Source organism: Eretmochelys imbricata, chromosome 18 (assembly GCF_965152235.1).
Source record: "Eretmochelys imbricata isolate rEreImb1 chromosome 18, rEreImb1.hap1, whole genome shotgun sequence".
Classification (NCBI taxonomy): domain Eukaryota; kingdom Metazoa; phylum Chordata; order Testudines; family Cheloniidae; genus Eretmochelys; species Eretmochelys imbricata.
The window spans coordinates 14559479-14584278 of NC_135589.1; the positions used below are offsets into that span (position 1 = coordinate 14559479).

Consider the following 24800-nt stretch of genomic DNA (forward strand, 5'->3'; position numbering starts at 1 on the left):
AGTGGAGAATCAGGCCCTTCAGTGCAACTAGGTTGTCCCTTTTTCGGATCAGGTCTGGGTGCCACTTGAGCAAATCAAACAAGAGAGCACAGTCCAGGTGTAGCTAGACCTGGCTCGAAGCCTAGTGGATATTTTCTGTCATTGGGTGCTTGTTTGTTTTTAAGTAGAGAGAGTCTCTCTCAAATCACTTTTAAGCCGGTAGGAATGGAGCGCTTGCCTTTTGTCAGATGCAGTTGTGACTTTGGGGGCGGAGATGGGGGGTGCCACTGAACCACACTTTGTGCTGGGGTTTAAGTGAAATGAATGAATTTATAGAGGTGCAGAGTATTATAAATGTTGGAAGAACCTGTGTTGTAGTAAGGCCATTAGTTCTGTTCATGGCCTGGTGGGCTCTTTCTGTAGGTTTAGTGCCTCCTTTTCTGTCGCACTCTCACTCTTGTTAGGTCTGATGAGTCCCTGAGCAGTCACTGAGACCTGGTAACTGCTCTAAGGTACCATAATGGCCATAAAATGGTTTTTATTATCTGATCAGCGCTGTTCTCTTTAGCCTGCAAAGTCACAGCAGAGAGCATATTGCAATTATTTTGCCGCGGAAATTTGCACACCCTCCTCTCCACCCCCTTTAATTGTTATGATAAATTGCAACTTCAGGAAAATATATAAAGCTCTGGGATGATATAGCCAACTGATTTTCAGCCCTGGCCTTTCAGCGTGACTGGAGCCAGGTGCAAACAGGACCCTTTCACAGAACACGCCATACCTACGAAGGATCGCTTTAGACAGAAGCTGAGCTCTGTACAGATTTGCTAACAGAGAACTGTATGCAGTAGAGCGGGAGGGAGCCAAGTGGGGAGGAGAAGCCCCGAGCCTGTGGAAGGTGTCTGGGGTGAGGGAAGCAGAGCCTCCCGGGCAAGTTCCTCCAGGCCTTATAGACTTTAGAAACTGCTCTTCGTACAAACCACGTGGTTGGGTCTCCTGTAATCTTGAAGGAGGCAGGCTGATGTAGGTGTGTGTTTTTGGGGTGACAGCCGTTGTCTGTTGCATCGTCTCTTGGAAGCCCCTGAGCTACCCCCTCATGTAGGCTTCAGACCAACTCACTCAGCTCTGGCAAATGTGCTGTTTTGCAGCCGAGGGTGGGCACTTGGGAATCAAACAGCCATCCTGCCCGCTGCAACATGTCCCAAGATCCGTACAAAGCCTGGGATGTCCAAGGACTTAGAGGGGTTTGCCCTGTTGCTGTTCCACAAGGGTTTGGACTCCACCACCACCTCTTTACTTACCACTCCCAGTTCCTCCCACCCTGCCCCAGGAATAATTTGCAAGTAAATTGAAAATGTTCTTCCTGGGGAGTGTCTTATCTCCTACGTATGAAGGTTTCCCCCATTTTCAGGCCAGTTTGACCCATTGCTTCTCTGTCCCCTGATGTTTGCTGCTCACAGCAGCTGCTTTGGCTCTGAAATGCACGAGAATGGGAAGCTAACAGGCCTCCTTTGGGTTACACCTTTAGGTGGATGTAGCTAATTGTTGCCATGATCAGGGCTCCTCTTAATTAACATAACTGGAAAGTCAGTGGCAGACGCAGAAGAGACATTTTCATTTGGCGTTCTTGGAAAAGTTTGAAATGTATTTAATGAAAAAAAAAAAAAGACTTACATTGAGGTTTATTCAGCTATCCAGTAGCTCTCCCCTGCTTTTCCAGAGCATTTCATTTGTCAGGATTATTTGGAAAGTCTGAGCTGCAGCCTCTGTGAACCTCTGTGAGGGGAAATGTTGCTTTGCATTTATCTGACCTGGCCTGACACACTTCACCTTCTTCTCTCTGCAAGTCCCTCCCGAAAGCACGCTCCTGCCGAGAGGGCCACAAGGCCTTGCCTTTCCCACCAAAGATGATGCATGCATGCATGCAGGGAGGTCACAGGACTCCTGCTTCACTTCACTGCTTTCATGATTCCCCTTCTAATCTTGTATTTATGTTGATGTCTAGTTAGACTTTAAGCTCTAGAGGGCAAGGACCTTAGCTTTGTATCGGTCTGTCTCAGGTCTCCTAAACCCCTTTCACACCGGGTGTACGAATGTGATGGTTGCCATCTTGCCTGATGGACCTGGGAGTGAATCAGTGTGCTCCTGAGCAGGAAGCGTGAGCTTCTACAGCTTGAGCTAAAAAGCCAAAATTCCCTAACCAGGGCTATAACAAACTCTCATCCTCTGTGGATCAGGCACAGAGTGGGGGACCTGTGGCACACACTCACCGGTGGGTTACACCAGTGGTTCTCAACCAGGGGTATGTGTACCCCGGGGGCTACACAGAGGTCTTCCAGAGGGTACATCAACTCATCTAGATATTTGCCTAGTTTTACAACAGGCTACATAAAAGACACCAGCGAAGTCAGTACAAACTAAAATTTTCATACAGACAATGACTTGTTTATACGGCTCTATATACACTATACACTGAAATGTAAGTACAATATTTATGTTCCAATTGATTTATCTTATAATTACATGGTAAAAATGAGAAAGGGGGCAATTTTTCAGTAAGTGTGCTGTGACGCTTTTGTATTTTTATGTCTGATTTTGTAAACAAGTGGTTTTTAAGTGAGGTGAAGCTTGGGGGTGCGCAAGACAAATCAGACTTCTGAAGGGATACAGTAGTCCGCAAAGGTTGAGAGCCGCTGGGTTACACTACCCCAGTTGTAAATGAGATTATTGGGACCAGGGCCCCGTTGTGCCAGGTGCTGTACACGTGTACAACAAAAAGACAGTCCCTGCCTCAAGAGCTTTCAGTCTATTTGTTTGTACTTTGGCTTTCTCAAGAGTTGCGTGGTAATTGACGAACTTGGGCAGGACTGTCTAGGGAGAGTTTGGACAAGCTCCTTCCTCTGTTAAAAATCCATCCCGTTCAGCTGGGGTGTGTGAAAAGGACAATGAAAACCGCTGTGGTGATAGCTTCACGTTTGCGGTAGTACAGACTGTTTGCTGTTACAGAAGGACAGAGTTTGCCATCAGACGGTGCGGGGAATTTCTAGTAGAGTCACCGAGAGTTCGGGGGGTGGGTCAGGCCTGTAGGTATTCTGGCTGGGGGAAATTCACCTCAGTGTCGAAAGCCTGCAAGAGGTTGTGTGCGTCTAGGGTGGCTCCCCACCCTCCCCTTATGCACCACTTCAGTCAAAATAGGGCTTAAGGTGAACTTAATTGGAGCATAGCCTTGGTGCTGGGAGGGAGTCTCCCCTGTTATGCATAAAATCTATCCTATATAGGTAGTAGGAAATCTCTTGGAGAGAGGTGGGCTGGGCCCTGGCTCTGCTGTTGTCTTTCCCTCCTGTTGACCTGGCCCAGCAGGAAGAGCCTAGGGAATGGGAAGCGTCTGCCTGTTAGAGCTACAGCAAGTTTGTGCTGAGTGGGACAGTCATGAGAACCCCCTTGAAAGTCACCTGTATTTGAACCTTCACACCCATGTTAACTGGGCACTGACTCTCACAACGTAGCAATTTTGAGGAGAGCTTTTTGGTCCTGAGTTGCCTAATCAAATTCTCCTTCTCTTCCCTCTCCCCGATTTTTGTGCCAATTCCTTCTGCTCGCCAGAACCGGGGTCGCCTGGCCGAGAAGAGAACAATCCCTCTGCCTCCCACCAGGCTCCCAAAGAAAGAGCTGACCTCCATTTTCTCACATAGCGACGACAGCGAGGAGAGTGACAAGGCCAATGGTCAACACCCGGAAGTGAAGCAGGAGGAGGATCTGCATATCAGTATCATGAAAAGAAGGTACTTTCCGGCTGTGGGATGGTGGCACTGCGAGCCCAGAGACGGAGAGCACTTGATGGCGGGTCATGGGACCGTGCCAGAGCTGCCACGGGAAGCTCAAGTTCAAAGGCTGCCGGTTGGCATCATCTCCTGAATTGGAAATGAAAGTGTAGATGTAGCAGATATATAGTCGTTATACGCAAAGAGTGGAAGGGGGATTCCTGCTCTGTGTTCCTTACTGTGACCCACTCACTCCTGTTTGGAGAGGCTGAGTGTCTATGGAGCCTTCAATAGATGTACCATGGAATTTACCTCGTCCTAGTGGCACTCGGCCATTAGACGATAATCTCATTTGACCCTCCGTCCAGTGTTCAGTGACTGTGCTGCATGGGGCCTTTTCAATCACAGATGGTAGAACGTGGCAAAAGTCTAGGAGCCAGATCCTCAGCTGGTATAAAGATGCTGAAGTTTCATGGGTTTACGCCAGCTGAAGATCTAGTCCTACTTTCCAGTTTGTCCTAACGGGACCGCGGTGATCTAGAACCCTTAAAAACTTTTGGGTGTTGGTAAACAGAACAGTGGCAGGCGGGGGAGGGAGGTGTTTATGCTCCTAATTGGAAATGTCAAATTGCTAAAGACAAAATCCCAGGCTTGGCCTGAAGAATGTGATGGTAAGTATTACGGTAGATGTGTTGAAAGAGCTGTGGGTTAAAAATAGTCAGTAAAACGTAAGGAAAGTGTGTTTGTGTTTGTGTGTGTGTGTGTGTGTGTGTGTGTTTTGAACATCTCTCTGTACTGTGTGCGCTCCTACTACCTAAAACTGATGCAGAACTGAAAAGGGAATTGAAAATCGTAAGTCACACCTAGGTATCCCCTAAGTTTGGGTCTCGTGAAAAGCCTCGTTGCCCCTGGTATCCAGCTGCAGAACTTTGGGTTCTTGCATCCCTCCGGAGAAATATGTTGTTTATAGGATCTACAACCACAGGAAAATAAATATCCCGAGCGGCTGCATCTTGGCCCCCCCATGCATGTCATTGCTACTCATTTTGATCATCATCTCTCTCTAATGCATAAAATCGCTCAGATTCCCAGACAAGCTCTATAAAAACAGAGGAGTGGAAACTGAAGGCATGTAATTGCTTTTCTGTGTTTTATGCGTTCTTGCTCCTGAGCAGATAAGCCATTTCCCCTTTCCTCCAAGCAGAAACCGCTACGTGTAACAACTGCGATCTCAGGAATAAGGGAGTCGAAAGAGTAGCCTGGCCCCTTGGGTGAAGCCCGTCTATAACCAAGAGTTGCTCACCCATCACAGTAGTTGGTCAACAGTGCTGGCCAAGGGTTATTAATTGGAAGAGGGGCAGGTGCATCTCGCGCGCTCTCTCACACATGTGTGCACACACACGAACCTGGCTAAACAGTCCCAAGAAGCTACCATAATTTCCCACCCCCACCCTCCTTTAATTATGCTTTTAATTCTGCAAAAATTACAATGCTAGGCTTTCTCATTAGGATTGTGAATAACATAATAAATATTTAATTGATATTCAGGGCCCCCAAAATATAAAGTGCTTTTATCTTAAATCTTTAATTACAGTAATTGCTTGGCCTTGTTTATTAGGAAATGCAGAAAAAAATATTCCTTAATTGTCATTCGCTCCTGGTCCTTCCACTCACCATTTCACTGCCCCTCCTTCCATTTTTTCGATCAGTTTATTGGAAGGTCTCAGTCTAAACCTTGTTTTGAATTCTTAGGAGGAGAGGATCGTGCTTTCCAGTTACTTTGAATCCTGTTTATTCCATAGAGACGTTTTTGACCTCACTTTGCTGCCATTGTAGAGGGGCTGTGTGGGGATATTGCATTCGCTTTTTCACTTCCAGACCAGCCCAATCCTCTTTCCATTGGCTTTCAGTGGGAGTTGGATCAGAGGCCCTCTGTGCCTACAATTCTTGCTAAGATAGAGCTTCGTTCTGAGAGGAGCTGAGCATTTTAGCCGGAGCTGCCTGCGCTGAGTACCTCTCTGGGGCCTTCCAGAGTAGTCGCAGACTCTGGTACCCTCTAGGGGCCCAGTCTGGGCCCCATTTGTGCTAGTGGGGGGGGGGTGGATGCTGCAGCATTGTTGCCCAGGATCAGGCCTGTAGCCTGATGTCACAGAAGGTGGTATTCAAGTTCTTCCTAAAGCCCGGGCCTTGGAGATTCCTCGTGGCGAGCAAAAAATGGCTGCAGGGAATATGTAGCCTAATTCATTGCACGCAAACACTTTGCCAGGGAATCTGTTGTAAAAGGTGGGACCTTTGGAAGGTGGAGGGGGGAGTAAAGCGTGGAGGCGAAAGAGAGCTTGGTAAAGTTGGTCTGGCTGCTATGTGGGTGTGCCTGTGTAGAGACAGAGAGACCTTGTGCTCTCTGTCCTGTCCCAGAGCTATTCTCGCATATGTCTTGATGAAGGGCTAGAATGGCAGAGGCGGCTCCAATGTGGCCAGGCACTGCAGTGATGGATGCAGTAATCACCAGAAAGAGAGAGTGCATTTTCGATACCCCACCAGGAGGCACCTGCTGCTCACACCTTCACCTTCAGGAATCTCCTAATGCTCTAGCTCTTACACCTTTAAAGCGCACATTACACCCACTCCCACCCCTTGGCCTTGAATGCCCAAAGATGGAACTTGCAGCATTGTTGTAGCCGTGTTGGTCCCAGGGTATTACAGACACGAGGTGGGTGGGGTCATATGTTATTGGACCAGCTTCTGTGAAAGACGCAAGCCTCTGAGCTGCCCAGAGCTCTTCTGCAGGTGGAGCTGTGGGTCAGAGGGGTAGCAGGTGCCATTGCTTAGGGCTGGCTCTGGGGAGAGCAATGGGTAGAAAGTAGCTGGATCCCTTCTGGTCACTGCTCTGCTGCAGTGTACGTGTGCTTGCTGTGCTCGCTCTCTCGTCATGAGCATCACAGTGGAGAGGGAGGAGGGCGTGGTCAACCTGGTTTCAGGGAGGCCAACGTCCCCATCATAAAGGCTAGCTGTGTAACAGACATGACAGCTGGTGCGCCTTCTGCGTCCTGTTTTCATTCACCTGTTGCAGCCTCCCATAGTGGTGACGGATTGGGCAGAGGTGTCGTTGCCTCCAGGGGAGAGGAAGAAATATGCCAAGCTGTGGTCGCAAGGGAGTGAGGTCAGAATGAAGCCAGTCCTAGTGTGTTTCTCTCTCTGTTGTTTTGAATGCTTTTGTTTCCGATTTCACTTTTGTAAAACGTCTCCTTCCACCCCCAGTATCAATGTGAGGGAATGTGTGCCAGGAAGGCTTGCCATGTTTAACGAAAAGGGAATGGTGCTTAGTGAGCAGAACAGGGGTCTGTGAGCTCAGTCTCCTGAGTTCTGGTCCAGCCTTTGCCACTGGCACGCGAGGGGACATTAGGCAATGGGTCTCCTTGTGGGTGCACTTTAAGAGCAGGATGTCTGGATGCTGGTGCTCTTGGACTGCATGGTGGAGGAGGATCGACTAGTGCAGCTGTCAGCTCTGTGCATTGCAGAAGGGATATGGCTGGGCAGATTAGGGGCGTGGCAGAGGGTCCTGCCATCCCAACCCATGTGTGCCGGCTAGTGCTTGAGGTTGCTACTGCGGGGAGTGGATGCTGCAGCTTCTTAAAGGGGTAGTCGGTGCTGCTGCTGAGCACTCTTTGAAGTCATCTGTGCTACATAGGAAGAGTATACGTAGCCACTGTTGCTTGGCCACTGCATCTCTGCACCCCTCTGGCTGTATCAGCAAGAAAGTAGCCCCTACACTTTTTCTGTAAAACGGGTACAATAATATTTACCAATCTTGCTGGAGTACTATTGCAAAGATTCCTGAATGTTTGGAAAGTGCTGGGAGGCCCTGGCAGAAAGGTACACTGTCATATACAAATATCCCGTTATTAATTCTGCAAACAGTAGTTTGTAATGATGGTGAATTGCCATCTCGTTTGCACCATGGGCGCTTTTCTGCAGGCCCTTTATGTAGTCGAGGAAGGAGGGGTCTTTTTGCAGATGGTGTAATAAAGTAGCCAGTGAGGTCACGCCTCTGCCTGCGAGCATGTTGTTAGGTCCTGATCCCTCACATTACTGAACATCTGCGGAAGGAGGTGTTGGAAGGAGTCAGAGATGCTCAGCAGTTGCTTTTGGTGCATATAACAAAGTTAAGTAAACCAGACCTGGTAACTGACATGAGCTTGGGTCCCTGTACAGAGATCCAGGTGACCTGTGGTTATAGGTGAGTTGATGCATCTTTTAGCGAGACATCGTGAGCCCTGCTTCACACATTTTACATTAGCATTCTGTGAGCATGCCCTGCATCTGGGAAACAGAAAGTTTCAAATCCTCTCTCTCCCAGCCAGCTTCCCGTGCTGGGATTGTTACTGTAATGCAGTGCTTCTCAACCAGGGGCCTGGGGCCCCCTAGGGGGCCGCGAGCAGGTTTCAGGGGGCCGCTAAACAAGGCCAGCATTAAACTTGCTGGGGCCCAAAGCAGAAAGCTGAAGCCCCACTGCATGGGGCTGAAGCCCGGGGCCCCAAGGCCCACCACTCGGGGCTGAAGCCGAAGCCTGAGCAACTTGCCTGAGCAACTTACCTTCGCGGGGGCCCCTCTGGCATGGGACCCCAGGCAACTGCCCTGCTTGCTACCCCCAATGGCGGCCCTGGCTTTTATATGCAGAAAAACAGGTGTTGTGGCACAGGTGGGCCTTGGAGGCTTTTATAGCATGTTGGGGGGGGTGGGGGGGCTCAGAAAGGAAAAGTTTGAGACCCCCTGCTGTAACGTTTGACGCGCTGACTGTAAACTCTCCAGCAGCGGCCATCCACGTGCCAGGGAGCGATGGCTTCAGGCCTTTGGTTGCAGAAAGCCTCGCTCTTCGAGGGACTTCTCCACACACACACGTCGTACTGCCTTAACTATCGCAGTTTAGTTAAAGCAGTACAACGCATCTAGTGTGGACGCAGTTATATCAGTAGGCAGGTGCTTTATACTAGTGTCGCTAGCCTGTTCCCGTACAGGAAAGGAAGTATGCTATACCAGTTTAAGGCACATTTATACAGGCATAACTGTATCCACCCAAGGGGTTCCACCAGCATAATTATGTTGGGTAATAGATCACACCCCCAACTGAAATAGTTGCACAGGTACAAACACTGAGTAGGCCAGAGCTAAATTGGGACTTAGGCCAAATGAAGCCTTTTCCATGTTTGATGAATTATTGACGAAGCTTCCCCTTCTTAGCACCTGAGCTGAAACCTCTCCACACTGGTCCCTCCTCTCATGCTAGTCTGTCATGGAGGTGCACGAACACACTATCACCGTGTTTTTTCAAAGGAAGTTAAGGGAGGTTGGGCACCAGCTTCAACTGAGATTCGGTGGGAGTGTGGCACCCAACTCCCTTAGACGTCTTGGAGAATCCGAATTCATAATGTTAAGAGAGACTGGCTTAAACCAACAGAAGCCTGGGAGTTTAGAATTAGGGCTGAAACTGTCTTTGAGTCATACCGTTGTGAATAGCTACCACAGGCCCTTCAAACAGGAGCGGCAATACTTACATAGGTGCTGGATTATAGGAACCGTAAAGCAGCAGAAGGATTAACAGGAGGTTTCTCAGCGTCTGCACGACAGAGTCTGTGTCTGCATAACCATGCTGGCGTATAGACACACAGTGCGTGCCAATGGACGTGCAGCGTGCTGCTGGTTTAGAAACACCACTTCCCTGAACGCCATTAGCTAGGTGGACAAGAGCTCGTTTCTGTTGGCTTACCTGTGCTGGCTAGGGGGTGTGGATTTTTCAGACTTTTGCCCGTCATAGCCATGCCAGGATAAGTTTTAAACGTAAACCAAGCCTCCGCTCCTATTTGGTTTAAACCAGGCAGCTGAGCACAGGGGCATGAGAGAATTTAATTAATACTTTTAGATGCTGGCTGTTCTCTTAAGATGGAAAGGAAAGAGATCTAATGAAAGCCTCTGAGCTTTGAGATGATGTGCTGTGTAACTGCTCGTGGAAATACATATGTGGGTAATTCTCCAACAGGACGTAATGGCATGACTAATAATAAGAGGCAATAATACTTAAGCACCTGTTAAAAACGGTAAAAGTTTTTGACCTGACCAGCTACAATGCTCCAAAGGAACCATTACTGGCTACCTGTAAATATGTAGTTTGGCCTGGGTGACATGCAGGATAGGCTCAAATCGCTGCGCCCGGTTAAAAATGCCAATGAAATTCTTGTTGAAAAAGGAGTGAGAGCAGCAGATGCAGGAGCAGATTGCATAATGAGCCCACGTGGTGGACCGGATCCCTTTCCAAATGTTGTTCTGAAATCGAAGCTGGTTTTGAGAGGAATAGGAGTGCAGAAGAAGGAGAAGGGCCTGTGACCGTGGGCATGGCTCTAATGAAGACCGATGCCTGTACCTCTAGGAAGTCCCTTTTGAAATGGAGACCCTGATTCAAGAAGGAGTGGGGCAGATGTTTTGCAACTTTCTCTCTCTACTCAGCTGTAGTTTGCATAGCTCTGCTCTCGGTCCTGCTGCACATGGTGCGCTGGCGTTTAACTGCAGACTCATTCTTCTCCCTCCCCGGCCCAGAAAACCAGCTCATGGCACCGTTTTCACTCCGCTTCCATTTTCTAATAGCAAGATTGCTGATCTCCAGTAAGCCTTAATGGTTAGCTGCTGTCAGCCCTTTTGATGCCTCGCTCTCTAAGTGGAAAGCTATTTCTGACATCCCATAAGGCTGCTGCTCTTTGACTCCCTAATCGATTGAAGTTCAAACTGAAGGCCCCCCATTATAACTGTCGTATGCACCTGCCTGTGATACAGCCGTCAGGTGCGAGGCAAAACCTTCTCAGGACAATGTGCCTTGTCTGAGACTTTGCTCTCCTCTTCCTCCCCTGCCTTTGCCCCTGTGATGCCGCCTGATAGTGGCTATGTAGCAATGCAGCCTCCCTTCTGGCAGAGCCTAGTCAGCGGGCCTGCCACTGGTCCAGTGTCATGGCCTGACTCGACGACATCCAGCCTCCATGCCTCATCTAGCGGATGGTGCCAGAGATCTTGCTTGGCTCCCCCGGGAAATGGACTGAACTGGCTTATCTTTAGAGCAGGTTCTGTTGCCAACTTGTAGCTGCTGAAGAGAGCTAGGAATGGGGCAGAGCATTGGGGCCAGTCGGTTGGATTGGATTCTGCAGCCCTTGTCCTGATCCTTGTGACAAATGGTACCAGTTGGAGAGGGGAGGGGGGGTCCCACCTCTTGCTGGTGGTGTAACGTGGTGCTCGCAGCAATTGTTTGCTCTGCTCCTCCTTTCTCTTTCTGCCTGAGATTTCCTCCCTGCATTTCCTCCTTTGTCACGTCTGCCTGCTGCTTAATAATAATCACTCCAATCAATAAATAAAAGATCCATCTGGGAAGCAAATGCTGGATTTGGTCCAGAGTGCCAGGAAGCTGCAGTTGATCTAATGAGGACTTATATTTAAGAGAGAGGGGAAATGGCTCCTTATTCCACAGTGATACTGTAGGATAAAAAATGATAAACGGTGAGAAATCTCTTCCTGAGCAAGACATGGGTACCGGGCTGGGACCAGGGGAAAAGTGAGATCAGATTAAATCAAATCCAGGCCTCAAGGGCCTTTATGCATCCCACAGTGGGTTCTTGGATCTCTATTCTTGCTGCAGCACCCCTCGCCCTGCAGTGCCCCTGTTTTGTCATAGGGACGCTGATGGTTTTTATTTAGGTAGTATCTGTCATCTGGGGATCCTAAAGCGTGTCAAAGAGGTAGCCATCATTGTCAGCCCAGCCTTATGGACAGACCGAGCAAGGCCTGATGAACTGAAGTGCCACACAAAACGTCCGCTGCAGGATAGGGAATGAAACCCAGGACTCCCGCTTCCCAGGCCCACCCTCCTTTAATCAGTAGGCTGCTCTACTTCCCATGATGCACTTGACACTCACAGCCACATGCTCTGGCTTGTCAGTGGTGGGCGCTGAGATAATGGCACAGGGGGGCTGACTGTGACTTTCCAACCCTCTGAACACAGCAGCATCATGAGTGACAGCTGCGTGTATTTTTGCTCCCAAACTGCACATCTGCAGCATCTCCTCTGTGCACTCGAGTGTGGTGTTTTCGCAGATGTGGAGATGAGATGTAGGGTCTGATCCAAAGCCCATTGCAATTACTGGGAAGACTCCCTTTGACCACAGTGGGCTGTGGAACAAGCCCTATAGTATGTAAAACTGGGCTCTTGAATTCTCCCTACCTACATTCCCTCAGTTGAATTTTCTCTCTGATCTGGAGAATTTGGGGGAATCCCTCTTGGGTTTTACCTCGCTCTGTGGCCTTGTCTAAACTAGAGAACTGAATGGATTAAAAAATACTATGGAAGCATTATTTCTCTTGTTTAAGGACTGAGAAAGGGGCAACTGGAGAGCTGCCCTTGAATGGCCCTGTTTCTCCAGCAGCAATGAGCTGGCTGAATGCTGCTCAACACTCCCCGTTCTTTTCTGCCACACTGTTGGTCACTGCAGCCTGCTGTGGCGTGGCTGGAGTGAGGAAACGAAACTGTTGTAAAGTGACTTGTACACTGTAAAAACTCAGCTGCAGAATCAGGCTGTGGTCCCCCTCTGAAGTGACAGGTCACTAGGGGCATGTCTGACTCATTCTGCTGGCCTCTTCTGGGTTACTGCTTTGGTGTTGAAAGCACGCAGGGACTGCTGGGGTAAAGAGAAATTAGGGGGGAAACAACTTGCAAATTAAAAAGTATCCCAGCTGCGCGCCATTATTTTGCCAACTCTGTCGCTTTCATTTTGGGCTGCATTCTTATTCCAAAGCACGTTCTGTAGATGTCTTGAGTTGTTCCAGCCCTTCCTGTTACATTTTTGGGGTAATTTTTTCCTCTCTCTCTTTTTTTAAACCAAAATATGGCAGTCCAGTCCCTCCTCACTCATGTACCTGATCTGAGAGTTTGTTAATTTCACCCTCTTTCTGGCCTGGCTGGGTTACAAACAGCACGGGGAAGCAGTCCCCTCCTGTTGCCGTGGGACCCATCTGGCCGTTTTTATTAAACACTTCAGAACTGATCACACCACGGCTGAGATCTGGGCGGATGAGGAGGTGGCTACGCTGCCACTTGCCTGCCTGCATTTTTTTCCCTGTTTTGTTATTAATTTGTCAGGAACTGGCTTAGTGTCTGTCTAAAGCCCAAAGACGGCTTGTGTAGCTGATAGCTTGCAAATTATTAGTAATTTGATTTCAATTGAATGAATAACCCGTTAAAGCGAAATGTACATTAGTCTCAGAAATCTAATTGGAGGTAACGCCATAGAAACGCAGCAAGAGTGCTTGGTTAAACTACCGTCTCCCCCCAAAAAAGATAATTAGGATTTAATTTCATTCTCACCTCTTCATTTGTCTAAATATGAGTGTTTAATTATCCATCTCGGCAAATAGCTGCCTCTGCCTCTGTGTGGATCTGCACTATCCCTTTAGCATAAGCTTCTCCCTTTCCCCCTGCTTGTCACACTGAGGCAAGGCTATTGTACCTGGGTGTTCAGCTGCGTTGAACTTCATTGAGAGTCACCTCATTCTGGCATTTGGGAGCGCTCTGCTTTCCTGGGCAGACTGGCAGCTGCAGCAGCCCATGAGAAGTTGTATATTAGATAATGGGAGACTTTTAGTGGGACCGACAAATAACGTAGTAGCGTTGGAGAGAGGCATGGACTGAACACAAGGCTAGGAGCCAGGAGCACATGGGCTCTAGCCTCTGCTCTGACACCTGGCCTTGAGCAAGTCGCTTCACCTAAATTCTGTGACGAGAGGATTGATTAGATAGTGCTGCTTTTATGATACATGAAGGTTTCATAGCCCAGTGGTCTAAGCACAGTGAATCAGGGGACTGGTTGCTCCCAGATTGGTCGGCCGTTGGTTTTCTGTGTGACTCTGGGCGAGTCACAGGTTTCCTATTGCTAGAATGGACACAGTGATGCCTCCGCTTCTTTGTACAGTGCTTGAGAGCTTTTGATGAAATGCTTAAGTTTCTACGTCAAGTAACATTCTAATGAGCGAATCTACAACGTAGCTGTGAGCTGTAGGGCCCATGCAGAGAGACAGATGTGTGTTGAAATCAGTGCAGGCAAAACTCCCATTGGTATTGGAGGAGAAATCTCCAGTTCTTACTGTGATTCTCCAGTTCTTACTGTGATTCACAATGTGCCTGATTACAGTCCCAGTTATGATAGATCCCACTGTGTGTGGGTGGGTGTGCACGCGTGTGCATGTACTGTGGGATCCCAGTAATGCGGTGGATGCTGTACACATGGCCCCAGGTAGAATTTGGCCCATTGATGGGTTCTGAAGACCTCGTGAGTGAAATGTGTGTGATTCCATCAGAAGCCTGAGGGCTGGGTCACCTTACTTGCAGCTCCTCTGTATTGTGAGTTTTCTGTTGGAAGGCATATCACAAATTTTTAACCAGGCAAACACAGCATTTAATCTACACATAGCTCTGGGCCAAGCCCTCCAGCAGGATGATTGCTGCTTTTGATTTCTTTTGTGGACAGTGACAGATTGGTTTGTAGAGAACGGAATAGGGAAAGCAAAATCTTCCTTTTTTTTTTTAACTTACGATTTGACTTCAAGCCTGTTCCAAGGAGCATATTGTTGGGTAGAGGAGACTGTAACACCCACCTGTTCCCACTATACAGCTGTCGTGAGATCATTTGTATAGTACAGTTTGATTGGCTAAAATGAGGTAGAAAGTTGTTGGAAGTTTTCCTTTCTCATGGGAGTGGAAATTGGGCTGTGTGAGATCAAGTTTGGGACCATTTTAACCATATTGGTTAAAAAAGCAGTCTAGTTTAGAGGAGAAGCGAAGGCATCTATAAAATATACATATAACAAATGGAAGAAGGGGGAAGTTGATAGTAATGAATATAAATCAAATGCTAGGAATTGCAGAAGATTGATGAGGGAAGAAAAGGGGAGAAGAATAAGGAGAAGTCTATCCCAAGGTCTCTGCCAATATGACCTGGAGGAAAATTCCTTCCTGACCTCAAATATGGTGAACACTTAGACTCTGTGCAAGACCCACCAGCCAGACACCTAGGAAAGAATTCTCTGTTGTAACTCTCACCCTCCAGTGTCCCATCTCTGGCCATTGGGGATATTTGCTAGTAGCTGTCCTGGATAGCCCACATGGCGCTGTAGGCAATCTCATCATACCATCCCCTCCATAAATTTATCAAGCTCAGTCTTAGAACAAGTTAGGTTTTTTTGCCCCTACTGCTCTCTGGGGAAGGGCTGTTTCAGAAGTTCACTCCTCTGATGGTTAGAAATCTTCAGCTAATTTCAGGCCTAAATTTGTTGGTGGCTGGTTCATAGCCATTTGTTCTAGTACCAACATTAGCTCTTACTTTAAATAACTCCTCTTCCATCCCTTTTATAGAGTTCTGTTGTATCTCCCCTCAGCCTTTGTTAGGTTAGGCAAAACAAGCCAGGCTCCTAAAGTCTCCTTTCATAAGGTAGTTTCTCCATTCCTCTGATCGTTCTAGTAGCCCTTCTCTACACCTGTTCCAGTTTTGAATTCATCTTTCTTAAACATGGTAGATCAGAACTGCACACAATATTCCAGATTAGTTGTCATCAGTGCCTAGTATAATGGTGGTAATGCTTCCCTTTCTCTACTGGAAATTCCTCAGCCGATGCATCCTAGGATTGTATTAGCCTTTTTCACAACCACATCACATTAGCAGCTCATAGTCATCCCGTGATCCACCAATATGCCCCAGGTCTTTCTCCTCCTTTTTCGCTTCCAACTGATGCATCCCCAGTTTCCAGCAAAAAATCTTGTTGTTGGTCCATAAGTGCATGACCTTGCAATCTGTACTATTAAATTTCATCCCATTTCTATTACTCCAGTTTTCAAGCTCGTCCAAATGTTCTTGTGCGATATTCCGGTCCTCCTCGGTATTGGCAATACCTCCCAACTTTGTGTTATCTGCAAGTTTTATTAGCACACTCCCGCTTTTTTGTGCCAGTGTCGTTCATGAAAACGTTGAATAAGATTAGTACCAAGCCCCAGAGGAACTTTACTAGTAACCTCCCTGCTGCCTGACAGTTCACCTTTCATATGACCCATTGTAGGCTCCCCTATAACCAGTTCCTTACCCACCTTTTGAGTCTCTTATTAAGCCCCACCTTCTCCAATTTAACTAATAATTTCCCATGTGGAACTGTATCAAACGCCTTGCTGAAATCCAGGTAAATTAGATCTACTGCATTTCCTTTGTCTAGAAAATTGATTATTCTCTCAAAGAAGGAGATCAGGTTGGTCTGGCACGATCTACCTTTTGTAGTAAAACCATGTTGTGTTTTATCCCAATTACCATTTACCTCTATGTCCTTAACTACTCTCACTTTCAAAAGTTGTTCTGAGACCTCTCATACATTTGAGATCAAACTAATTGATCTGTAGTTTCCCAGATAACCTTTTTTCCCCTTTCTTAAATATAGGTACAGTATTTGCAATTCACCACTCTTAAGGTACAATCCCCAAGTTTACAGAATCATTAAAATCCTTGCTATTGGGCTTGCAATTTTATGTGCCAGTTCCTTTAATATTTTTGGCTGGAGATTATCTGGGTCTCCTGATTTAGTTCCATTAAGGTGTTTGAGTTTGGCTTCCACCTTGGATGTGGTAATTTCTGCTTCCGTCTCCTTATTCCCATTGTCAACTCTTCCACTTTCCCACTCTCCTCATTAGCTTTATCAAAAACTGACGCAAAGTATTTGTTTAGGTGTTGGACCATACTTAGATTATCTCTAATCTCCACCCCATCCTCAGTATTTAGTTGTCCCACTTCTTTTTCCCTTGTTTTCTTTTTATTTGTATGACTAAAGAACCTTTTACTGTTGGTTTTAATTTCCTTTACAGGATCCAGTGCTGCCTGGCTTTTGGCGGTTCTCACTTTTTTCCTCTACACTTTTTGACAGTCAAGAGCTTCTTGTTCATCCAGTTTGGTCTGCAGCCCTTACCCGTGAATTTCCCCCCCTGTTTGGGCTGCAGGCTTCAGATAGTTTTCCATCTTTGACTTAAAGAAATTCCAAACCTTTTCCACATTTAGATCCTTGAATTTTTCAGTCCTGTCCACTTCCCTGATTTCCTGAATTTTTTAAAGTTTACCCTGTTGAAATCAGGGACCCTAGTTGCAGACCTATTTTTGTTTATCCTTCCATTTAGTTCAAACTGAATTAAATCATGATTGCTCAAACCAAGGTTGTCCTGTTCTTCAGTGATGTCCTCACCACTTACCAATACTAAATCTAAAATGGCATCACCGCTTGTTGGTTTGATTGACTATTTGCTGGCTCCTCTGCCACTGCTCCTACCATAAAATCGTCACTGATAAAGTTTGCGGATGACACAAAAACTGGGGGAGTGATAAATAACAAAGAGGACAGGTCCCTGACAGAGCAATCTGGATCTCTTGCTAAAATGGGAGCAAGCAAACCATATGCGTTTTAATACATAAATGTCAAATAATATGCTAGTATGTAAATGTATAATCTAGGAACAAGGAATTTAGGCCATGCTGACAGGATGGGGACTCTATCCTGGGAAGCACTGACTCTGAAAAAGATTTGCGGGTCATGGTGGATAATCAGCTAAATATGAGCTGCCAGTGCTACACAGTGTCCAAAAGGCCTAATGTGATCCTCGGATACATAAACAGAGGAATCTCGAGGAGGAGTAGAGAGGTTATTTTACTTCTGTACTGGGCACTGATGCAACTGCTGCTGGAATCCTGTGTCCAGATCTGGTGCCCACAAGTCAAGGAGGATGTTGAAAAATGGGAGAGGGTTCGGAGAAGAGCCACGAGAATGATTAAAGAATTAGAAAACCTGTCTTGCAGTGATAGACTCAAGGAGAGCAGTCTGTTTAGCTTAACAAAGAGAAGCTTAAGGATTTACTTGATTACAATCTGTAAGAACCTACATGGGGAACAGCTATTTAATAATGGGCTCTCATTCTAGCAGAGAAAGGCATAACATGATCCAATGGGTGTGGAAGTTGAAGCTAGACAAATTCAGACTGGAAATAAGGTGTAACCGTTTAACAGTGAGAGTAATTAGCCATTGGAACAGTGTACCAAGGGTCATGGTGGATTCTCCATCACTATTTTTAAATTAAATTTGGATATTTTTCTAAAACGTAGGGATTGTTTTGGGGAAGTTCTCTGGCCCGTGCTATGCAGGAGGTTAGACTAGGTGATCACAATGATCCTGTCTGGCCTTGGAATCTGTGAATCTAGCTCCCTGAGCTGTGTGAAACTAACCAGTTGCGCTCTGCTGGGGACAGGACAAACCTTTCTTTGCTATTAGATTCACATGGGCTTTGAGCCCTGGATACAAACAAACCCCAAAACGCAAAGTAAAACTCAACTGGCACCTCCGTGTTATACCTGATTTTGAGCAAAACCCAGTTTTGCAGGAATTTCACCCAAAGCCCTAACTTTGGCTAATGTTGGCTGAAAAGTTTGTAAACTTCGCCTGAGTTTGAGGTTGATAATGGAATTTATAATCAGACAAAATCCTTTTCTTTCTTCCTCTCTCAAGCTGTCTCTTGCTTTCCAGCGCGCTCTCTGCTCTATAAACTATACAGCCACATTTGTGTTTGCCTTGAATAGCAACAAGAGGAGAGAGTATAACCAACTAGATGGAGGAGGATCGGGGGTGGGAGTGGGGGAGTCCACTTCCAACGGACGCACGGGATTTGCAAGATGAAAGGCAGGCAGCAGGCCTGTGACAGATGTGATGGGTGTAAGGAGCAAGAGTCAGTATGCATGAAGAGTTCTGAGCTGGGAGATCTGATGCTGCATCGCTAAATAATAATAGAAATCTCTACCCAAGCTTGAAAATCCACGGCTTGAGTTTGCTGTCCTATCATTACAGATCAGGGGTAACTGCTTTGAAATCAGTGGCGTTACTTTAAGCTTAGATGGTTCTGTGCTGTTCGCCAGCATGAATGCAAGTTGCCCAGGCTTTTGCCAACCCGGATCAGAGCTTTGTTAGAAGTTGCTCATTTTTATAACCTGTCTTGTTTAGTAAATTGAAATCTAAATGTGGAAAGAGAGATCCCGAGACTCTCAACCCGGAAAAACCACCTTATGCGAAACCTCCATGCGCAAGGGTGGCAGACTGGGTGAATGGGGTCCCCTCCCCACCCTTATAATTTCACTAAAGCCATAATAATTGCATCAGACCCATAGAGGTCTTCTGCTTCTGTCCCTGCTAAACAGCTGCCCATTCCTTGCCCCTGGTGTTTTATGAAGTCAAAGCGACAGCTTTTATTGCTGTAATCTTAGCATCTCTGATGCTTCTGTAATCTTTTTGTCTGCAACTGTGAGGCCAGGAAAATGGAAATCTGGAGCAGGTTTCCTAAGCTGTTGAATGGGAGGCAGAGACAAGAAATAGGACTTGCAATTAATGGAGTTAATAAATACACTTCTGAGCATGATTTGATGGATGGAACAACATGGACCAACCTAAAGACCAAGCAGTCCCCTCACCCGCAACTGACAAGAAACCAGACTCCCTTTCCTGAGCCAGGCGTACAGGAAGCACACACAAGTTATATTCTCTCATTAGGAACAAAGCCCCCAGTAGTGCTATACCTTGGATATGTGATTACTTCAAATAGAGTTCAGTATTGCTTTCACCTGTTTCTTAGAGCTAGAATTAAAGCAGATGTCCCTACTCTCCTGCAAAGCACTTAAATCCATCCCAGTCCAGTTTAAGTGCAAACTTGAATCCATCCTTATTCAACAGAGCACTTAACCCTGGGCTTAAGTCCCACTGACTTCACGGCTCACACTTATGCACTTCTGGCCTGATTCAAAGCCCGTTCAAGTCAGCACACTTCCGTCGAGTCCAGTAGGCTTTGGATTAGGCCATTGGTGTAACTGGATGGACTTCAAGTATGTTGCTTAAGTGCTTTGCTGAATCAAGGCCAGATGGAATGGGAGAGATGATGTCCGTCATTAGACAAACGTGCATGAGGCTCTCACCATGCGCGTTCTTTGCTGACGGATTTACTTAGCACGCTCAGCAACCTGTATCTGCAGAGGCTGGTTTTTCACAGGCAGATGTGGTGGTGAGGTTTTGCCTGCAGACAGATGCCCCCTGGAAAACTTGGGCCCCTGGTTGTTGGGAATTGTTTTCCATCCTATTGGCCTGATGAAACAGTGGAAGCTGCCAGGCAAAATTGATACTTACAGGGTGCCCCTGAGGCTGAGGGGAAGAGATCCTAACATAGCCGATTCAGATCAGGGTGGATGCTGCCCATCCTAAGGATGGCAGCGGAAGAAAATCTCAGCTGCTCGTCATGGTCTAAATTTAGGATGTCATTCATCTGGAATCCACTGCTCCAGCTCATCACCAGGCAGAGTGATGGAATATAGAAAATTAATTTCTGAGATGGGAAATAGCTAATAATTTATTTACAGCTAGGGCAGGGAAGCATGGAGGGGGCTTGATACAGGATTTTCTTCATGCAATGTCAGTGCTGAGCCTGTTCAGCTTCCCATGAGCTTGCCCTATTAGCTGAGACAACATCTTGCCACCCCACTTGGCCTATCAGTGTGGCTGCGTGCAGGAGAGAGGAGTTTTCTCGTCACTGCACAGGTCACCCACTGGGCTCTAATTGACCGCACCGCAAAGCCTGTGGTGGGCTCCCGCCGGGGCCGGTATGTGCGCGCGGCATGGCTCGTCACAGCAGCATGCATTTTGGGATAGTGGCGATGTGGGGGGGGTGTGGGAAAAGGTCAGGGGAGCATGCTAGACGTGCACGGCTGGTGGTGTGACCGAGTGTGTCTCTGAGCTGTAGGAGGTGTCGTGTTCCGTAAGCGTCACTTACCTCTTTCTTCCTTTGTTTTGTTTTGTTTAACAGGATACACACCCACTGGGATTTAAACATCTCCTTCCGAGAGACCTCTTGCAGGTACCATTTTGGGGCACCCTCTTTGTATGGTAGGCTAAGCATTTATGATACACATTACTGGACTATGGATGCAGTTAGAAATGTTCTTTCTTTCGTTCGTTCTTTCTTTCTTTCGTTCTTTTGTTCGTTCTTTCTTTCGTTCTTCTCCAACAGAAGAAAGAAAGAGAGTCAATCCTATAAAAGGATGCACTTACTGGTGTCTAAAGATGTTTTTCTCAGCTCTGTTTTTCAAAGCATGGAAAATCACTGTGCCAACTGATGCTAATCAGTGGGCGGTGGGTGTGTAGATGTCCGTGCAATATTATTAAGACCCTGATCCTGCAAGCAGTTCTGCATGTGGGTAGTTCCATTGGAACCTTTGGGCTGTTCACCTGCATAATGTGAAGCATGCATTTAAGGGACTGTGGGTTCAAGGTTTAAAGCTGCAAGAGTGGCTCTTACAATTACCTTTAATGCATGGATGGTGGTGTTGTGGGGAATTTAGACATTTAAAATCACCTTAAAACAGTGGTTCTCAAAGCCGGTCCACAGCTTGTTCAGGGAAAGCCCTTGGCGGGCCGGACCGATTTGTTTACCTGCTGCATCCGCAAGTTCAGTCGATCGCGGCTCCCACTGGCCGCGGTTCGCCGCTCCAGGCCAAAGGGGGCTGCGGGAAGGGCGTCCAGCACCGCTTCCCGCAGCCCCATTCGCCTGGAGTGGCGAACCGAGGCCAGTGGGAGCCACGATCGGCTGAATCTGCGGACGCAGCAGGTAAACAAACTGGTCCAGCCTGCCAGGGGCTTTCCCTGAACAAGCAGCGGACCGGCTTTGAGAGCCACGGCCTTAAAAGACAAACATTTAAAAAAAAGAAGAAGAAAATAAGAGAAAAGCCTTAACTAAGAGAGAACGTAGGAATTGCCATCCCAGTTTGGATCATTTATCTTTTAAGTCTGGTATCCTGCAGTGATCAACACCTGAAAAACGTCAAAATCTACACACTGTCAATATCTTGTTATTACATGCTTTGCACAAATGGGAAAATTCCTTCCTGTCCCTTACAGCGATCAGTTGATGCCCTGAAGCATGAGATGTGACTATCCTTTATGTCTGTATGTACACTATAACTGCCAGCGTTATTGCTGGTCATGAAATTAACCAGCCCTTGTAAAAGTCTACCTACAGTATTTGCCTCTATAGAGACAAGAGGAATGCATGTTCTAACTTCTGTTTTATATGAAACTCACTATTTGCCAGTGAAATACTTGAACCAGGCATATGCTGTTTGTTTTCTGGAGGAGAGACAAATCATTACACATGGCTAATAAAGAACAGGTGGTTCCCGTGAAACTTCTTGGCATGAGAAACCTGAAGGGAAGTGTCTCTTCTACAGAAGGCTGTTGCTGGGCCCAAACAGAGTAGGCCGGATTCTGATCCTGGTTGCCCTGGATAATTGATTGAAGTTGATGGAGTTACTCTGGATTTACACTGTTGAGGCTGAGATCAAAATCTGGCCGAGAGGATCTCAAATTTTATAGCATGGAAATTAATTAGCTTTCAATTAACAACCCAGCAACAGTTTCTGGTGCTCTGTGCAGAATTCCTGTTCAGTTCTAGAACTAGGTGAACAATGGGAAAATATTATTATTATTTTAGTTGCAATAATGTCCACTGTGTGCTAGGCGCTTTCCAAACAAACACTTCAGAAGGGTGGCCCGTGATCTACGGAGCTCAGAATCTAAGGACAAGCAAGGGCATTTTATTGAATAATTTATCTGAGTTTTTGACTAGGTCTGTATGACTATGTCTCGCTGCATCCTGGTGTAGTACTTACCCAAGAGAACATACCTTAGCAGCTTTAAAAAACATGTACATTTCAATATTGTAACTGATCTGGGTTGTTCTCTCTTTAAAAGCTTCAGAAGGTTTCATGAAAAGTAAATATCAGTGGCAGCAGGACAGTACATTAGAAATGACTCCCAACTCTATCGCCTGCCCTTCAAACACAACTCAGACCGCTTCGGCTTCCTGGCTGTGAGCCCCCCGTAAAATCTTGTGTGGAGTGGCAGGGAGGCGAGAGGATCTTAGGAGAAAGATTGTATTTTTGACACCCCCCGCCCCCTCAAAAAATCTTGAACTTTAAAGCGGACAGATTGAGCTGTTTTATTGGAGGTATTTGTATGAAGTTTCTCATCTAAATTATAAACCATGGGGTGAGATCTCTGTTTGTTTGTTTGGTTTTATTGTTTGTTTGTTTGTTTATTTATTTTGGTCCCTGATTTGATTCAGCAAAGCATTTAGGTACATGCATAAGTCCATCCCTATTTAACCAAGCATTTAAGCATGTGCTTAAGTTCTTGGCTGAATTGAGGCCTGGGATCCTCATTTGGAACCTTGAAGGCACTGTGGAGTGAGGTGTGAAATTTGTGCTGATTCACACCCCATTAGGAGCCATTGAAAGCAGTGGGTTTAATTGGGGTTTAAATCAGTGCGGCATTCAGCCCAAGTCTGGGAAAATGTCATTCTTAACATTTTAAATGTTAAGAATACAAAACCACAGCCCAAATTAGGAGATTCTAAGATGCAGTCTTGCAAGCTCACTTCAATGAGAACACCCCTTGACACCATTAGGAGTCCCTGTCCAGACAGCTTTCAGGATAAGGTCCCTGTGTTGTTGCTTTAAGCTTATGGGACTTGACAATTCAAATGGATGGATTCCTTCCCGGCAGACCCTTTCATGATAAATTTCAGCCTGGAGTGAAAATTTGTGGCCCAGTTATAAGCTCCTAAAAAGACCGGAGCTTTATAATGGAACTGCTTACACAAGCCTTAACTAATAGCCATGTGAACAATCATTCTGGAGTTTAATACAGCTGTGACTAACGGTGCACACACCTTTTGAAAATTAAAATTCCCACCTTTTAAAAATATTATTTTTGAAGCTGCAATGCCAAGGCTAAAATAATGGTTGAATTTTTATGTCTGTGAGCAGATTTCTCTGTCTTCCCCCCGTTTAACTGTTTGTTTCCAGTAGCTCTTTCCTGGCAACTTAGTTCCAACATTTGGATATTCCTTTTCCACAGTACTCAGAGAACTCAATCCATTGTGTGCCCACTATCACTGGGACTTGGCAGTTATATGGTAAAATACAAGTTTTGCCACTGCAAATCAAACGTCTGATCCAGTTACCTCAAGAAGTGGCCAGTCCTAATGTTCCAGCAAAAAGCGGCAGGTTCCCTGTAATGCAGCAAATTAATTGTGCCACCAGCCGATGCCCTGAAACATGAGATTTGTCAATTCTTAACACTGGTTTGCTAATAAGAAACATTTAAAGGGACAATGCTTAGTGAAAAGGGGCAGAATCTGGCTTAACATCCTGTTGGGAATTCCTTGGATTCCAGTTGGGTGTTCATCGTAATTGCTTAATTGTTTATGTAGGCCCTACACAAAGCAATGTTGTATCCTTCTGATGACACAACAGCCTCAGCTAAGTGACCTGAGCTGGTGACCTGGCCCCACATAACTATTAAATATAATGGTTAATAACTTAGCTAACTCACATTCTGATTTCTTGAAATGTAGACTCTGAATGAGATTTCAATGAGTTTTAACTATGTGGATGGTCTGTTGTTCCATTATTAAGGTAGTCTGAGACAAAGCAGGCCTGACACTGACGGCTAGTAAGTTTCTTCAAGGAGCCAATTTAAAATTAATTTTAATTCAAATTAATTAGCAGATTTATTTGTAAATTCCATTCTGTACTCAAGCTGTAAGTGCTGTAATTTAGGGGAATAATAAAGAGGTGGAATCCCTGGTTTAAGTACAAACCCAACTCAACCTCAACTGTAGAGCCATGATCGATGCCTCCATAATAGACTAGACCTTGCCAGGTGAGCACTCAGGTGTCCATTGTGAAATCAGAGGTAACTCAGCCAATCACCCCTCTTCCCTCTACAGCCAATTTGCATGCTACTGTTCTGTTGGCTCTAGAGAGTCAATGGTCTGACTCCTTAAAGGCTCCTTGGCAGCCTAGTAGCTTGGGCATTGGTACTTGGAAAAGTTCCCCATGGCACTGCCATTTTGGCTTTGGTCTG

The 24800-nt window shown here is 46.3% G+C and overlaps 1 protein-coding gene across 1 annotated transcript in view; it reads left to right on the forward strand.

The window, feature by feature from the left end:
- SAMD11 (sterile alpha motif domain containing 11) overlaps window positions 1–24800 on the forward strand; it is a 179550-nt gene that overhangs the window by 57058 nt on the left and 97692 nt on the right. The window contains exons 3-4 of the mRNA XM_077837198.1: window positions 3583–3761; window positions 20680–20730. Coding sequence (XP_077693324.1) covers window positions 3583–3761; window positions 20680–20730 — 230 coding nt within the window. The remainder of the gene's footprint in view (window positions 1–3582; window positions 3762–20679; window positions 20731–24800) is intronic.